Source organism: Apteryx rowi, unplaced genomic scaffold (genome assembly GCF_003343035.1).
Source record: "Apteryx rowi isolate R43461 unplaced genomic scaffold, aptRow1 scaffold_138, whole genome shotgun sequence".
Lineage (NCBI taxonomy): Eukaryota > Metazoa > Chordata > Aves > Apterygiformes > Apterygidae > Apteryx > Apteryx rowi.
In genome coordinates, this window is record NW_020447619.1 from 1,249,248 (window position 1) to 1,268,311 (window position 19,064).

The 19,064-nt window shown below is 36.5% G+C and overlaps 1 protein-coding gene across 2 annotated transcripts in view; it reads right to left on the bottom strand.

Moving 5' to 3' along the window:
- NEK10 (NIMA related kinase 10) overlaps positions 1-19,064 on the bottom strand; it is a 95,352-nt gene that overhangs the window by 58,583 nt on the left and 17,705 nt on the right. For both annotated transcript variants that reach the window (XM_026057293.1, XM_026057291.1), the window contains exons 15-22: positions 17,374-17,438; positions 15,851-15,953; positions 15,613-15,741; positions 14,883-15,020; positions 13,940-13,985; positions 13,219-13,340; positions 12,924-13,026; positions 889-964 (exon numbers count right to left, since the gene is read on the bottom strand). In XM_026057293.1, coding sequence (XP_025913078.1) covers positions 889-964; positions 12,924-13,026; positions 13,219-13,340; positions 13,940-13,985; positions 14,883-15,020; positions 15,613-15,741; positions 15,851-15,953; positions 17,374-17,438 — 782 coding nt within the window. The remainder of the gene's footprint in view (positions 1-888; positions 965-12,923; positions 13,027-13,218; positions 13,341-13,939; positions 13,986-14,882; positions 15,021-15,612; positions 15,742-15,850; positions 15,954-17,373; positions 17,439-19,064) is intronic.

A 19,064-nucleotide genomic window follows, 5' to 3' on the forward strand; every position in this document is an offset into this window, starting at 1 on the left:
CAGTGATCACAATACGGTGATCTCTAATAACAGGTATGGTTGTTATTTATACATCATGAAACACAAAAATCTTAATACTCTGTCCCGCTCACATTTACCTCTGTTTGAAATAATCTAACATGTATAATTACATGCACTGTTTCCATTTTGAGGTGAACCTTTTGGACAGGAAATGCTTTCTATTTCATTCTCTTGAGAGAACAAAATGCAAGCCTGTAGTAATCTTGAAGCTTAGGTAGCTGTATCAGTATTGCAGTTTAACATTTCAGCTTGCCCACAAATGGGATGCCAAAGGAAGCTTAGCTCATTTAGCAGACTGAATAATGTATCAACTAAGGCAAAATTTTAGAGTTGTCATTCATACATTTACTAAGCTTAAATTGCAAAAAAAATCTGTGTCATGCTTTCCCACCTTTGAAAATTTCAAACAGAAAATATTTTTCCAGTTCAATCATTAAAACCAAATGCCCACTGACCCAAAACAAATGCACCAATTTCAAATAGTTTTCAGAATGCAAGTTGCTCATATATATAATGTAACTGACCACTTAAGCCACTATTAAATCAAAAGCCATTAAAATCAATTTCTATTGTTTACATATATCCTTTTATAGCTTGAAAATGCTTTTTTTTAATCTTTAAAGGTAGATGAATAAGTTACTCCAGAACAGGAGATGTTTCATTTTTGCATCAACCTACTGTACAGTAACTATCCATGTACAAAAAGAAGGGGGTACTGCAGAACAGGCAGGGAAGCAACTACTGCAGAGTAGCTGTGCATAACTTGCACTTTGTACCTTACTGTACTGCAATTTGTCTGTCTGTTCTAAAAAAAAAAAATCATGAAGATGGAAGCCAGTGCATTTAAATGTTGTATTTTACTCTTACCAGGAATACAGAATGGTTCCAACAACTGATGCGAGTTTACTGTTTTCTTGCTTTTGCTTTGCGAGACCGAAGTCAGCTACAAAAAAGAAAGAAAGAAATGATTTACATGTCAATAACTACCCTGACAATTAAATAACTGAAAATTAATGCCGGTTCACAACAGCTGAAAAGCACTCTTTTTTTTTTTAAAAAATCTTTTACACTTTGCAGTAATGCCTATCTGCCTATTTCCATATTAATCAATGACATATGTTTTAATCAGGCTTGCCAGATTTAAAAATATTATAAACACACATCTGGTGCTTTTAATCCAAACTATATGACCAATTGCAGATTTCTATTAATATTTCCCAATCAACTGCATGGCAATGGTAAGTATCTACAAGTAGTGATTTAATGCCCAAATTAATGAAAAAAAATAATTATTTGGCTTCATTTCAAATTATGATAAACAGCTGGGAAGCATGGACTTCTCAGAAATTTAGCTTGGAGGAGTATGGGAGATCTAATATCTGAAAAGTTCACATTAAAAGATTGCATTTGTTAAGTAATAATGGAGAATCTTACCTTATGACAAAAGCCGTAAGTTCAGATTATCATGAAATGATGTTAATATAACTGCTTTTGTGCAATTATCAAGCTACATCTTTCACATAATTAACTCACATACATCTTTACAGACCATATTTTTTTCATCTAACCTTCATGAAAGCAATTCCAAGTTCCATAGATCAATACTGTACTGCTGTCTCAATGCAACAATGCAGCTAAGACATCTTGCACTTTACTAAATCCAAAAGCAGAAAGCAAGAGAAAAATCATTGTGCTCAGTTAAAGGTCTGCTAATAAAATATTTCATTTTAATACTATTTTAGAAGTGGTAAGATTTGAGTGGTTTAAAATATTTCAAGGCTCCTGTTCTATGTGGATCTAGAGAGTATCCTAACTACTGCTAGACAAGTACAAGAGCACCCATGACAGAATTCTTATCCCAATTGTTTTTACAGTGAGATAGTAACAGACTGTACGAAGTTTAGTTCAAAACATTTCTACTCAAAGAAGCTGTGGATCAGAGGAAAACACAGGTAAGAAAAATTAGTTTCTGTTGGCTCTTGCTCAGTGGAGGCTCAAAGGTCTGAAAAGGAATAGATCTCTTATTCAGAAAAGGCTTTTGATAAGAAAGCCAAATCTAGATACACTGGCCACAGATCATTTTTCTTTGAACAAAATGTTCAAAGGACTGTAGTCCTTCTTTGTAGTGTTGTACTGCTTTTATTGCTGTAGTGCTTGGAAAGCATAGGTAGAAAGAATGCTAAATTAACAGGATGTGTGAGAAGTCTCCCTTTTGCCCTTGAGTTAGGCACTCCTCAGGCAGTTCACCCCAGAGGATATTAATCACAATAGGACCAGAGATTTTTGCAATGTTGATACTTTCTTTAATTTGAGTGAATCATTGCAACTTCCCTCCTTTTGAACTCTTCACATAACTAACATTCTATGAAGAAAGAGTATTAAGAATCCATAAATTCAGTTCCTGGTGCTTGAAAGATTTAGGGATGGATGTCCCAATTCTGGAGGAAATTTTAACTTTAAAATTTTAACACCACATTAGTGCTTATTCATCTGGAAAAAAAAAGAAAGCATGGAAAAAAATCAGCAAGATGGACTAATTGCCTTCTCCTCCTTCACAGAATCACAGAATCGCTGAGGTTGGAAGGGACCTCTGGAGATCATCTAGTCCAACCCCCCTGCTCAAGCAGGGTCACCTAGAGCACGTTGCACAGGATCGCGTCCAGGCGGCTTTTGAATATCTCCAGAGAAGGAGACTCCACAACCTCTCTGGGCAACCTGGTCCAGCGCTCTGTCACCCTCACTGTGAAAAAGTATTTCCTCATGTTCAGACGGAATTGTCTGTGTTTCAGTTTGTGCCCGTTGCCTCACATCCTGTCACTGGGCACCACTGAAAARAGTCTGGCCCTATCCTCTTGACACCCTCCCTTCAGATACTCAGACACATTGATAAGATCTCCTCTCAGCCTTCTCTTCTCCAAGCTAAACAGGCCCAGCTCTCTCAGCCTTTCCTCATAAGAGAGATGCTCCAGTCCCCTAATCATCTTTGTAGCCCTTCGCTGGACTTGCTCCAGTAGTGCCACATCCCTCTTGTACTGGGGAGCCCAGAACTGGACGCAGAACTCCAGATGGGGCCTCGCCAGGGCTGAGTAGAGGGGGAGAATCACCTCCCTCGACCTGCTGGCAACACTCTTCCTGATGCACCCCAGGATACCATTGGCCTTCTTGGCCACAAGGCCACATTGCTGCCTCATGCTTAACTTGGTGTCCACCAGCACTCCCAGGTCCTTCTCTGCAGAGCTGCTTTCCAGCAGGTCAACCCCCAACCTCTACTGGTGCATGGGGTTACTCCTCCCCAGGTGCAGGACCCTGCACTTTCCTTTGTTGAACTTCAGGAGGTTCCTCTCCGCCCACCTCTCCAGCCTGTCCAGGTCTCTCTGAATGGCAGCACAGCCCTCTGGTGGATCAGCCACTCCTCCCAGTTTTGTATCGTCAGCAAACTTGCTGAGGGTGCACTCTGTCCCTTCATCCAGGTCATTGATGAAGAAGTTGAACAAGACTGGACCCAGTACTGACCCCTGGGGGACACCACTAGCTACAGGCCTCCAACTAGACTCTGCACCGCTGATCACAACCCTCTGAGCTCTGCCATTCAGCCAGTTCTCAATCCACCTCACTGTCCACTCATCTAACCCACACTTCCTGAGCTTGTCTATGAGGATGTTTGTGCCTAGCTGTGTTGTCTTTCCAGCAGATATCAGGGTGGTTGAAGTCCCCCATGAGAACCCGGGCCTGGGATCGTGAGGCTACTTCCAGCTGTCTGTAGAAGGCCTCATCCACTTCCTCTTCCTGATCAGGTGGCCTGTAGTAAACACCCACAACAGTGTCACCCATGCTAGCCTGCCCTTTGATCCTCACCCATAAGCTCTCAACTCGCTCTTCATCCACCCCTAGGCACAGCTCAATACTTTCCAGTTGCTCTCTCACATAAAGAGCAACTCCACCACCTCGCTTTCCTGGCCTGCCTTTCCTAAAAAGCACGTAGCCATCCATGACAGCACTCCAGTCATGCGAGCTATCCCACCATGTCTCTGTAATGGCAATGAGATCATGGCCCTGCGACTGCACACAGATCTCTAGTTCTTCCTGTTTGTTCCCCATGCTGCGTGCATTGGTGTACAGGCATTTCAGAGAGGTGATCGAGCATGCAGGTTTCCCAGGAAGGGTAAAAGAGGATCCTCCATAGCCACATCCCATACACACTTCCTTGGCTGCATTCACCTGCTGGAGGCATCCCGACTTAAGCTGTCTTTTGCCAACTACCCTGGCACTATAACTCTCCCCTTCCCCCATCTTTCCTAGTTTAAAGTCCTACTTACCAGGTTGGCCAACCTGTTGGCAAAGACCCGCAAGCCAGCCATCCTTGTAGGCTCAGGTCCCCAGAAACGGAGGGAAAAGACCTGTTTCATAGACTGTAGTCTTCTCCAAATTCTGCTAAACAGTTTTGACATCAGCTAGAAGTTCCTAGATACATCTGGTGCTACAAGAGCTAAGAAATGTAAAGCATGTCACAACCAGCTTTATATTAAACAAACACTTTTTTAACTCCATAATACAGAACTGAGGAGGAACTGGCAAATACTGAACTGCAGAGAGACTGGTGACATTGCTTCTTTTACTCTCATTTAGGCATTTTTCTGCAGCTTATAAGTTGGTCTATATCTTTTAAAACTCCAGGATTCCTCATTTGCTGTTTGATGCCAAAAGTTGCTCTGATGACAAACAAATGAAATCATTTCTGAGAACTGCCAGATGTCTGCCTCCCATACTCTTAAGCGAAAATATGATTAAAGTAGTTAAGGTAATCTCTATTACTCAGCATTCACTGTTTTGTCTGTGAACTGAGGCTTGCTGAGGCTTGATTAGTGAGGACTGATTGTGACAATTCATATCTAGGAATTTCCTGAGGCAGCTTCGCACCACTGCAATATGTCTTCTTAATCCCTGATTTTAGAAGCTGGTAGGGAATTACAAGAGCAAGATTACTCTGTACTTGCTCAATTTCTTATGAACTTAAGCATCAGCTGTAACCACAGAGAGAGTAAAGTGAGCTACATGAATCTTTGATCTGACCTAGTGATTCTTATGTTACAACTTTACTGGTCACTCATGATATTCAAAGCCCTGTTTATTAAAGAAATTATTCTTCCTGAACCATCTTGATTTACTACAGTTAATTCATCCAGTGGTACATCAAGCACTAAGACAAAACTGTCAAGTACAGGAACAGGTTTTCCTCAGAAGCTGGACCTACCCTCTAAAATTTGTACATATTCAATCAGAATGATCTGATTCAGATCATCTGATCAGAAATCACACCGATCTCAGAATGAAATATGTAACCTAAAGCTTCCAAATGTTTTCCTACAGCTTCCATTCTCACTGACACAGAAAAAGAACCTATCAATTAACCAAAGTAATGCAAGAACTAGCTGGAAGGAACTACATCAACACTGACAATACGATGATAAATACTAGTAGGCTAAAGAGAAGTGACCAGAAAAAAATGGAAAAGGAAAGCTCCCACAGAATCGTACTGAGAATGCCAGTGAAAGCTTTGTAAGCAAGATTATATGAAACAAAACAAAGGGTAGCAAGAGCAAAGGCAAAGAGATAAGACAAACTAGGAGAGAGGGAGAGGGCAGGTAGGCTGTCCAGCCACTACCTACATGAGGATACAGAAGTGCATGCTGCACCAGTTCATCCAAAAGGGAAATTATAAGCCCATTTTAGTGATTCAGAGTGAGGTTTTGTGAGAAAGATGAGCTAGTAGAGCTCTGCCACCAAAAAAGGCAGTCCTGCCCCTCTCTTGCACTGCCTCTGGAAACCGGAGACTGACACTTACATCTCAATCAAAGCTTTCTCACTTTTGCTAGGTTAGTTTTTTACCATTTTAATCTAGTCCCAGAACTAATATTGCAGTCCTAAAATCACTAAATTGTCTACCAATTCAGAGGATTCTTGTTGCCTCCCGTAGTCTTGCAATGCAGGAATACAATTGGCATTAGAGAGACAATTATCTCATCCGCAGAGAAAACAACAAAACCCCTCATTTTGACTGTTATATTGTTCCACCTCCCCGAAAAGGAAAAAAATACTCTTTTAGATCAAAAATAAAACAAACAATGGTTAATTTATAGCACAGCTGAAGGAAAAAAAATGAACTATTCCCATGAGGAAGTAATCTTGGACTTTCAATGCCACCAGTGAAAAGATCCATCTACCTGTTCAAACAGGAGAAACTGGCTATTTCTGCAAGATGATGGTTGCTTAATCTGCAAATGTCATTTTGGAAAACTGATAATTTTTCTGCTTTTAAATACCACTTTGAATCTTCCCGGAACATGTGAATTACATGCATTACAGCTTATTGTACCATCCTAATATATGACAATTTGTAAGCAGAGTGGAACACTAGGTACACCAATCTAGCAATCAAGTTTTATAAAATAAAATTTCTATAGTAATAGTTCTGGTGTTTTGTGTACCGCGCAGCCTGAATTGGTGCAATTTCTTTACAGCTAATTTCTTTAATATTTGGAAGCATAGCATCCTTCACTGAAAAATGGAGATTATTTTTAAGTCCATTCAAAGACAATAAAAAAGAACAAACTTTCACCATTAGACGGGTTTTAAACGCTATGATTAGACATGCAATGCCACCAGTAATGACTTACCAATGCAGTCATTCCTCCTTCAAGGTATTATTATATTTGACTAGATTTTATACTGTGACTCTAAACATTAGGCCTTGTTTTTGTTTTTTTTCCTTTATTAACGTGTATATTGGGAACTGAGAAAACTAAGTGCTATTTAAAATTTTTTTTTAATTCACTAAAATAGTCAAGCAACCACGCAACAGAGTCCTCAAATAGAAAGAAAAACTAACACAAAAACACACAATCACAATCCTTTAGATTCTGAAACAACCTTCTTCACTTGTTTTCACTTGTTTACATCATGTTTAGCAGAGTAAGTGATAATGAAGTCTTCCAATTAAGATTGTTTCAGAAAACAAAACATCCTTGGGAAGAGGGCCTGTAAGGGAGAGAGGATTATGGAAAAAATGAGTAGGCTGCCTTGACTAATATCTTACTCTCTTGCAGAATCATCTCTTCACAATAGCTGAATAAGAAGACATTCTAATTCTTAGCAGTCTCTAAATGAGCATTTTGGTTACGTGCAATTTTTTTTTTAATTGATTGAATTTGGTTTTTCATTTGTGGGGTTATTACCTGAAGATTTCACCTGCTAGATTGATCTTCTAGAGTAAAGACAAGAGGAAAATTATGTTTCCAGATGCTGCATCTTAACAATACTAACAGCGTATTTGCACATTTGTTGTCTTAATTTAGATTTGAACCATATTTGGAAGCATCGTTAATTTTTCCTAAAATCAACTATGCATACAAAGACCAAAAGCAAATCAAAAAAAGGATTCAAGAAATATCAAATTCACTACATATGTGAACTTCAGACCTATTTGGGTCAGATTTTTATCGTGTCCTCATCAGACAGTTTCTTCTTTCTCCCTGAAAGGCTCAGAATGAGACAGGTTAGCTTTGCTTCTTTTCAGCAGGTTTGCAACTGTAATCAAGAAAGTTTATCAGCAACTAAGTGAATGGGATTAGGTATCTGATGTTTTTGAATGCTGCAGAAATACTACTGCTAATAACTTTTTCCTGTTTTGACATAAAATATAGAATAAGCATTTCTAGAAATTTGTAGAAAAGTACAAAATTATGTACCAATTGATATGGTATTAAAGGGACAAACAAGGTTTTATTGCTGGTGTATTGATCCGTTCTTATATTACTAGCCATTTTCAATTACTAGCCAGTTATTCAAGCTTATTTACCTTAAAATATAATATTTTTTTCATCTCATCTTTCTTCAAAGGCCCTAGCAAGTGGCAGACTTCAGTTTTTAATAACGTAAAACATCTAATGATGTATTTCTTTAATAAAATTCATAAGTCATCATCACATTTATGATTATTCCAGTCCTATGAAATTTATCAATACCAGTGCTTGCTAGCATGAATAGTACCATTAATTTAAGTGGGACTCATCACACTAGTATATCCTATGCTTAATAGGAATTACTGGCAAGAGTAGACCCTGTAAACAGCTAAGTACAGCTATTTCAAATTTAAGCTATTGTGTTACAATCATCTGGAAAAGAAAGATAAAACGTTATCCATAAAAGCATATCSTAAAATCCAGTTTATCTGTAAATTTAATCAACAGCTGTATATAACTTATTCTACTCTTTTCCATCAACAGAAAAGGAACAGAATCCATTTCTCATCATTCCCAAATACATCCTCCTAGCCAATCTATCATTTCTTTGCAGGGTGCTAATATCAATGCTTCTTAAACTCACTATAAAATTTGTCAGTTTTGTGAAGTTTGCAAAATTTGCACTAGGAACATTAGCATTGTTCCACATTTAGAACTGCAATTTGTGGAGAAATACATGATTGTGCAATTAGGCTATCAATAGTCCAGTCCCGAATGTTTGATTTACCGGATGAGCTTAAACAAAAGGATGGAAAATTCTACTCAGCCTCTTCTGAAAGTTTTGAAAATTAAGTATTACAAGCATTTCCTTGAATCTTTGTATCAAGGGTAGTGATCCTGATACTGAAGACTGGTTATATGACCTGAAAAAAAATAGCATTATTCTAAGTGACACTGTACAGTAACGACTAATATACAACAGACGCTAGTTATATCACTAGACCTCATAGCCACCACTTCTCTGGGCAGGGCACAGAATAAGGAGGCAACAAGTCTTTTAAAAAGCGCACCCAAAAAACAAGTATTCTAAATTACAGAATTAACATGTAGCTTTCCTTCAGTATCTGCCAACTACTTGAACTTTCAAGTCTCATTTGCTTTACTATTCTGAAACTTTGTGACTGCCTGCTATGATTAGAAGTATATTGGAGAGGTGATTTGTCTCATAATCAGTATTCTGCTACTATATAATAATCTTAGGTTTCAGTTGCATACAGATTCCTTCTCCTGCTATTGCATCGTATGCACTAAACTGTAAACAGAGCACGCTATCCATAAAAGCATATGGAACCCTACACAAATCTCCTTGATATCAGATCTGAAAGGTCTCAAAGCAACTGTACACAGCCTTCTTTGACCATCAAGATCTATACCTTGTTGAAACTAGGTGACACTGAGGAAAAATGATGATGTACAGAGTCTTCTGTTTTGCCCTACAAACAGATGCAACTACGGAACTTTAGATAGAAGTACGCTGTGTTAGAAACAAAATACAGCTGCAGTAAGATACAGCTGCAATAAAAACAGATACACATTTTAAATTCAGAAAATTATTACTTCTCAATGTCTCATATAAAGAGTTGGGCAGATTAAACTGAGAGCCACAGATAACATGGCTTCGAAAAAACCCTACACAAAACAACTACTGTTCAGGCTGTGCCTGAAATTCTACTATAAACATTGTTTATCATAAATTATAAATCACACATTCAAGCTGACCAGAGACAATTTCAGTAACACTTTTCCACCAATTCAGAATGAGATGTTTTATGAAATTACAAGTTAGCATGATTTAACATTCATACTTTGGTAGTATTCATAGGTCAACCAGTTATGTCTAAATACTGTACCAGCATATAAGAGATGGCAGTTCTTGTCTCCTCCCTATCAAATCTGTCAGAGATGAAATAAAACAAGTGAATGGGATGGTGAGTTGCAGAGACTGCATAACAACAGCATGCTTACAGTTCTTTACAGTCAGAAACAGAGATCTTATATCACCATTAATCTGGCTAGGATCAGATTACAAATGTCTGTTTTCCTTTTCGAGAACAAACGACTTAAAAGAGCCTGCAAAGTTTGGGGTGAAGCAAATTCAGTTGCCACGGGTAAAAGATGGGAAACGTAGAGAAAGTTATATAATTGACACATGAAAATGAAGCTGGTTTTTGGGCTTAGGACTTCTGTTAGTATCTTCTGTAAGTTAAAAAAAAAAAAAAAAAAAAAGACAAAGACCTTGATAAGAATGTGTCTAATCACATTCAGGATTTTTAAAAAAATACACATTCTTCCTCCTATTACCTCAGGTATTTTTCTTGCAGTAAAAACTACAGCAGGCATATTCAGAGACCATCTCTACAAAATGTTCCTCATAGATTTCTTTTACATTGTGCCAGGCTGGACACAGAGTTATCTGCCTGTATGAATTCTTGTTTTCAGCTAGCTTTCACGTTAGACCCCTGCCTATAAAGTTCTGCTGGAATTGCTCTACAAGGGCCTCCTCTGTATGTAGCAATTTCTCCATGACTTCAGGACACCTAAGCACAATTCTGCAGCAGGTCTAATTTTTTTTTCCCTGTGCTAACATCAAGATAGAAACATTTCCCATACTAAACATTCCTTTCCTCTTCAACAAACATAAATTCAGAATTTTTATGAGAGAACCTTTATAATATTTGGAACACGAACGGTTCAGTTCTTTCCACATACACAGTGGAAAAAAGCACTTCATTGTTGGGGCTGCTGCATAGTCATGCTCAATATAAAATGAAAGTCTACAGAAGCACTTTGCTCCAATTTATTCCTCACTTCTTCTTTTTCTTAAGTCAAAATCTACACGAGTCCAAAACCTGGGCCATTGCAGGGCCACTGTAGCTCTATAAAGACAACATATTTGAAGAATTTTAGTTACAGAGGAATAAGCTGACTTTGTTATATTGTCGATCTGCACATTCTCCCAACAAAAGTTTAACAAGAGTACTATTTCCAGAAGGACTGACTGATTAAGAGAAAAAAGAGGAGCATTATATTCATACAAACTTCCAAGCTTTTTTTCCCCCCAAAGCAAAATAATTTGGACTATCAGAGGCCATTTCTTAATTACACAGTCACACAACACTGCTTCACTAATAGCCCCACAAAAGTATTATTCCAGTTAGAGATAATTTGTGCACCATTTGGGGATTTGAAAAACTCCAGAAAATTGAACTATATCTCTTCACGGTGACTGTGCACAGAATTACAGTTCCGAGTAGATTTGTGGAGCAGAACCTTTTATTTTATAAGACTCGAAAGGTTAAATTCGCTATAGAGCCAAGATTTAAGATTTCTTAATATCTGAGCAAATTAGGGTGACTAAACACAGAACTACAGTTCTGAGCAGATTTGTGAAGCAGAACCTTTTATTTTGTAAAACTCAAAAGATTAAATTCACTACAGAGCCAAGATTTAAGATTTCTTAATATTTGGGCATATGCTCTCACCTCCATCAGACCTTTTATACAAAACTTTATCTGGAGCTCCTTGAACTTGTCAAATGGTCAATGATTTGTCAACTTTCTCCTTAAATACTGTGAGATCTAATTCTCAACACTGTAAATGATCCAATCTTTGGTATAGATTGATTGTATGAATTAGACATGATACTACAGCATGCACCAGCACAGTATATATTAACTATAATTAGAAAGAACAGAAATTATTCCTACTTTCATTAAGGTCGTAAAACAACAAGGCTCAGTAAAATTTAGAAGTAATAGATAAAAGATCTTCAACTCCCTCTGAAAACTCCTTATATTTTGCTATGCTAGTACTAATTAAAGTACTAAATAAAATAATTATCTGTTTAAATACCACAATAGTTTCTAACCAATCACTGTAGAAATGATCAAAGCAAGTTTCAGTTCTTCCAATTTTCCTCAACATCTGTAAATCTTTGACAAAAATACAATACTTTTCAATGATAATTTAGATAAATAAATCGGACCAGAGGTAAGGCAAAGGTGCTAAATCAAGACAAGACTGCCCCTCAGTGGCAGTATGTTGGTATAAAATACAACTATAAAATAATATTCTGAGTATTAATTTTTACCATTCAGGGACGAATGCTCCATTAAATCATCATTTTTCAAAACTTTAGTATTGTTATGAATCAGAACTTTTTAGCTCATATGATTTAATAATTAATGAATTTAAATGTTTATATCATCAGGTATAAATATTTACTCTAAAATGACAACTGCCAAATACATTGGTCTATTATAACAGAGTGTTTTGTGGTTGGGTGAGTGCATACGTTTACATTTCCCTTTTATTTTTAAAGATGAGAGGCTGCAATGCTCAAATTGTTTATTTTTTTCTGTGCCATAAGCAATAAGAAAGAATGTAGTAGTTGTTTGCAGAAATTAAAAACTACAGTCTCTGAATTGCCCATTAGACTTGCTGCATATTCCAGACTGTATTAATTCAGTCAAAGAGGATACCAAAGTAAAGCTTTGCCATACTTCAGAGTATTGTTCACACACACACACACACGCACAGCTTTCAAATCCTATCCTGAAACACTGCCTGGACCCCCCTCCTCCATATGGTAGAGATTATAGAAATATGTGTCAAGGACATTCGCTACCATAGGATTAAAGAAATAGTCCCCCACCTCAGCTGAGCACTGAGAAGAACTGATGGGTACTTACAATTGCATGGTAGAACTGGATTAGAACATATGCCCATTTCACTTTGTATGTTCATTAGCATTTGCTTAGACATGGTACCTAATCTGGTTATCTCAATATTCTTGCCAATTTAAACATAAGCAGGCCCTGAAGCATTGCTATAGCTTAATTTCTTTTAGAACTAAATCATTTCTTCAGTCATATTTAACATCCTTAGCTGCAAAAAATATAGTCATGGATGATGACACCTGGTGGCAATGATCACTGCATTAACAACTGTTTTACAGAACAGTATAATCATGAAGCGATTCACTAGCTTCCAAGCGTGATGGCCAATGCATGGGAGTCTGAAACCTTCCGCAAGTTACAGTAAGGAAGTTCTACTCAGTTATATTGATGGGAAATCCTCTTCAAGTAAAGGAGTTCTACTTACTAATTGTAACTTTGTCTTTATCCCCCAGCATGATATTGTTTGGAGTGAGATCTCGATGAACAATCCTTTTCTCTTTATGCAAATAACGAAGAGCTAGGCAAAGCTTAAAAACAAAAAGAAAGAGCCTTACAAAGATTCTACTGCAACCTAAATAAAGGCAAATAAAATTATGTTCATATCTTGTATTAGCTACGTAATAAGCATTACTTTGTCATTTATTATTAGCCTGAGAAACATAAATGGCACTACTAATTACATGCAGGAATGTTTCAACGAAAAAAACACCAATCCTTACTTGGATAAATATATTCCATATTCTTTCTTCTGTAAACTGCTGTTGCTTTTCCTTCAAAGAATGAAAGTGTTCTCCCAGTGGCACCCCCTCTATGAGCTCCATGACTATGTATAACCTGTCATCTACATAAAAGAAAATGAAATGAAATATATTTATACAGAAGATGTTTGAAAATAGAATATTTGAGGTTAAATATATTAAAATAGCTGCTATTTTTTACTTTTTTTTTAAATTTATTTGTACATGCAAATACATTTTAATCCTAGTTCCACTCCTTGTTAATCCAATTTTTCCTCAATACCCATTTCTACCATGGCAACTATAAGGAACTCACTGCCTCATAACTACTCAATGGGCAGGTGTAGGTAGCCTACACTTCATTAAAAAGACAACATGGCTGAGCAACCTATATCATTCAATCTACCAGCCTGCCCAGCATTCCAATTTTGAATTTTGGATCCTTAACTGTACAGGATGAGGACCACACTTGCTACATGCTTACATTGCATCTAGTTTTACTAATATAGAACTATCACTATTTCGCAACCTTTTTTTTCAGTTTTAAAGCAATATAAGCATGTCTGAACTGTAATAGTTCTCTAAGAAAATATTAGCACTTACTGCTCAAATTAGACAATTCTTCCCAGTTGTAAGTACTCTTATTATATATTTCTATTTCTTCACTAGGTACAATGTAGTAATTCTCTACATTTATACTTACTTTCCAAGAAGGTTCTATGATAGCGTACAATATTTGGATGATAAAGCTACAACAAGGAAAGAAATTTAGATGTTTAAGATAGTTAGACTGATGGCACAATATTTATAATGTTTAGCTATGCACTGGAAGGAAGAAAATAGTGATGATGAAACAACATTTTTTAGATTTCTTAATATTATTCTTAATAATTCTTAATATTGAATTCCAACCAAAAACAGAAGTTCAAAACATTGACCACTATTTCTATTTACTCAGCATTTAAAACTGGATTGTGCCGTGCCATTAAATATGCATACTATGTGTACCAATGGGATTTCTTCATTCTGTTTGCACAGCACACAGGTAACAAGAATTCCACAAAGTTGCCTATGAACTGCAGTGCAATAGACCTTTCTCTGCTACCCCAAAAATAAAGAAGTGTTGCAAATTACTAGAGCAAGCAGAAGAAAAAACAGCATGGTTGCTATTCACTCTCCTCTTAATAACCAGAACAGTCCAAAGACAGGCAGTTACACCTGCCTCAAAGTACTGGCTTTCATAGCCTACAAACCCTAAATCTGATTGGTCTTTTTTTTTTTTTTTTAACAGATTTCCAATTATAGCAATGACTATTTTCTCACTGTATTTTAAACCCAGGAATAATTAATTGGAACAAAGACTCATTAGTTTTCTATTGCCACCTTAATTTATTGAATTCTTTAAAGAAAGTTGGAATACTTCCAGTAGAAAAAGTCAAAATCTTCAGTAACAAGTATGTGCACTGCTGCTAATATCACAGCAAGAATTTATGCAATATTGACAGCTTTCATGCACAGAGGGCCAATATTGTACTGATCAGACAAAAACACTACCAGCAGCTGGAAGCCCTATTATATAAGAGCTCACCAACAATAGTGCTAACAAGAGAACACCCATACATGAAACTAGAGTCCATGCGACATACCTGCTCTTTAATGATGGTTAATTCAGAGACGATGTTCTTTACATTACTGTCTCTGTCTTTTTTGTCCTTTCCAAAAGCTGGATTGTGTAAATTGACTTCTTTCATTGCTAGAAGATTTTGTCCATTATGCTTTCTAACCTAAGAAGAAGATAAAAACCCTGTAAAATTAATATAGTATGAGGACAGAAAGGATATTATTATGGCTAGCAGATTAGTTACTTGAGTCCAAACTTGCCTCACAAAAATCAAAATAGTTTTTTTCCCGTGTGTATGATGTGATTAGCCATAAGAACTGGAGCCCCACAATGCAGTTAGTAGTATCTTGCTGAACTTGCTGCAGTGTTTTAAGGAACATTATCAGCCCCCAATGTTGCTTTTCAGATAAAACATGTTTGAACTTCTGTGGTTCTACAGAGATTTGTTAAACTTTCTATAAACAGCAGTTCTGTCTATTGCAAGTAATCAAAAGAAAGTAAAAGTAGCATTTAGTATACCTAAGAGAGATACTGGTCAATTTTACACATACAGAGATGTCAAAAATCGCAGTAAATGCTAGGAAAAAAGAAATGCAGAACTATAAGCAACAAGCCCAGAACCGAAAAAGGCTTTTCAACACCTGCATTCCCTTGATGAAATCCAAAGAAAGCCAGTTAGTACCTAAAATAAGTATTAGACCCTCTTCGTGAAGCTTCTCCCAAAACCTGTAGTTAACATCAAAAGGGAAGTTTACCTTATATACACTTCCAAAAGCTCCACTGCCAAGGTGTTCTAAAATTGCATAATTGCCTATATGTTTTGTAGGTGCCTTATTCTGATTGATGTTCTCAATGCTTTCAGCAATTTGCTTCAATTCATCATCCTGTTTATAAATTAAATGATAAATATAAATATAAAATATTTTATGCATTTCCTGTGCCAGGAATGGGCAAAGAATCTATCTGCTTAACTCTATGAAACTTTTTACTTACCTTTAACAAATTCAGCTTTGATACCAGCTCTTCATAAGCACTGATATCACGAACATAATGTCCAATATCAATAAAGATTTCAAACAAGTCAGTAGGGAAAAGTCTACAAAGATTTAACATTTTGATATATTTTAGAAACAGTGTTCACAGAAGCTATTAATCTACAGCAGAGACTTTTTAATGTTTATTATTACTTCTTACTTTATAACCTAAATAACACACTTATTTTTGACTAATCTATTCAGATCTTAACTCCCTAGCACTATACTTTATACATAGGAAATAAAGGAGCTTTCAAAAGTTAGAATTCAACCTCAGTGCATTGGGTGCTAATATAAGTGCCAGTTGTCCAACAAGGGCTAGCCTCTTTAAAGTCAATGGATCTCCTGAATATAATGATATCCTACACTATTTTACACTGAGCTTTTAGTCATTTTCATTTTTTCCCTGTTGTATTTCATTCTGTGCTTACAGGCATTTATCCAAGATCCTTCTTGTATTAATTGATATGGTTAGTACCTGCCTGCATTCAAAGAATTATTACACCCATCTTAAAATTTTTTATCCCAGAAGGCTTCTAGACTAAAAGATATGGAAATGACTGAGGGCAGTAGAAAGGCCACATATATAACACCTAAGAGACACAATATTTTGTTAGTGACAAGCTTAACTGGAGGTTTGTTTCTTTCTTTTTAAAGTTATAGTAGGAATGGAAATATTGAAAAGTAAGGCAGGTGAAAACAAATGAAAGACAGCAAAACAGGCATTCAGATTCTAAAGCTTGACCCTAGCTCTGAACATTCATTACAAGCTGGGGCCCTTTCACTAGAAAAAGTTCACAAATTCCACTTCTTTTAAAAGAAGTAAGATAAAAGATATATTTAGAATTCTAGCAATTTATGATGCAGAATAAATCATTAGAGAAACACTACTGACAGTCAGAACCCAGAGGCAGTGCAATTGCTATCCTAATCCCACAAATCAAAGTACCAGGTTATACACAGCTTTTGTATTCTATCTGGTAAAACTTTGCCATCATTCTAGTAAAAATGGGTAACTGATGAAAGACATTTTCTCCTTACTGATCCAAACCTTTCAGGAATACTCCTAAGTATCTCTGCTTGATGCACAGTCGCTCCTATGTGAAGGAGTGGAGGGCGAGCAGAGAAAAAATTTACTGCTCCCAGTTATTTGCTAGATCCAGGCCTGTAACTCACACCTGGTACTGTTTTGCTAAACCACACTTTTATCCTGAAGATTATCTCCAACAGTCCTAAAACTTCCCTCAACATATTTTAAACCTTGATTCATGGGGCAGGAAGGAGCCACTGCAGACCCAGGTCTTCTAGCATGTATGCAACCCAAGTCCCCATACTGGATGTCTAAATCATGTAGAGTGGCACTGTTGCAATGCAGGAGGGGCTATCTCTGGCTGTCAACAGGACAGAAGTTACCTGTCACTTATTCTTTTTGCTGAAAATAAATGATGACTTTTGATAAAATAAATGATTTTGTTAACATACCTTCTAAAGAGATGTCTATTTCTTTCCATACTGAAGAGGAATCTCAAGGCTCTGAAAGCATAGCACTACAGTAGGGAAAAATTTACATTAATGACAAATTTATATACAAATGAATAAGCAGCTGATAAAAAAAAACAGGGGTTCCCAACGCATCTGTAATCTTTGTATTTAAATGAGTCAGTAGATTATCTTGTAAACCTGCTAATTAATCTCAAGAAAGTAAAAATATATGATTCTATACTTTGACTACATGTGATTTGCTTAAGTGCCTGCTGTATTTCAAAAGTAGGCAAGCTCACCTGGAAAAAAAATGTGGGTGACTATAGCTATAGTATACTGCTAGATGCTGAGGAGCATCTGAGTCTTAATTTGTCTCTTTTCACTTGCAGATAGCTCAAGACTTGAGACCTGCTCGGTTCTCCAATACTGAAACAGGGTAAGTGTAACCAGTGGGTTTGTAATGATGCAGTAGAAACTGGCATTTTGGCTTTTTTTTTTTTTTTTTTTTTTTTGAAAAAATGCAGTGTAAAGCACTGGAAGTTCCAACAGGAGGAAAAAAATTAAAAAAAAAAAAAAGAAAGGAAAAAAGTGGGATAGAGAATGTTCCACTGATTTGGGTTTTTTTGTTATCTCAGTTATACAAATTCATCTAGTTTACTGAAATATACCTCAGTTTCTATACGTTCACTACAGGAGAAAATTTAATTTTAAAATAGCCACCAGCAGGCAGTTAATATGTATGCTTTTATGTAACTCATCTTGAATTCTCTCTACCGAGAGTCATTTACTTAACCTACTATACAATATGGCTGACCAAACAAAGATGACAATATGAAACAAGCCAAAAAGAAATAAGCTACTGATATCTGAAACAGTACAAAAAATAAGTGCCTTTAACATTATTTTAGTCTACTTTATTACATCAGTGACTAAAATACTATCATAGTACAGCTCGAAAATCCCTATTTAGACAACCATAACTGTGATCTAGTAATAACTGCAGAATTGGTCCCCATGTCAAAAATATCTTTTTCTACATGTGGAAAATGCATTAAATAAAGAAAATCAAGGTCAAATACTATTTTTGAAGGAAGCGGAATACTTGAAAAGCTACAGGAAAGCAATGGATTGTTAATGCTGCCAAGAAGCTCTCTTTTACAGAACAATGTTCTTTTTAGTCCAAAACAAACACCCCAACAAAGGAGAAACAGGGTGTGCTTCTTTGTCTAACATTCCACTGAGAATCACAGTCACACCAACTTAATTGTACAGAAAACCTGGCCAGGTTTGGTTATAGTTATTATCTTGAAAGTTTCTTCTTGTTAGAGATTGTACATAGTTCTTAATGTAGGAGCCCGTCCGTGATGGGACAACATGATAATAGATTAACAATGAGACAAGTGACTATCTTAAATGGGAATAAGAATTGTCTCTCTCACACTAGCATTGTGGTGTTAAATATTAACACCTGTGATATGCTTCAGTTAAGGCATGATGATCTTACATATGGTATGTATGCCGAACAAGTAACTGATATCACAGCCACACGGGAAGTAATGGAGCAAGATCACTAAGGTAGTATGATAGAGAGAAACTGAAAATGTAATTGCTGAAAACACAGACAATGGAGCAGAAAAGAAACGGGGCTAGAATTGTCAGACTCCTGAGAAAAATGCCTGTGACATTTATAG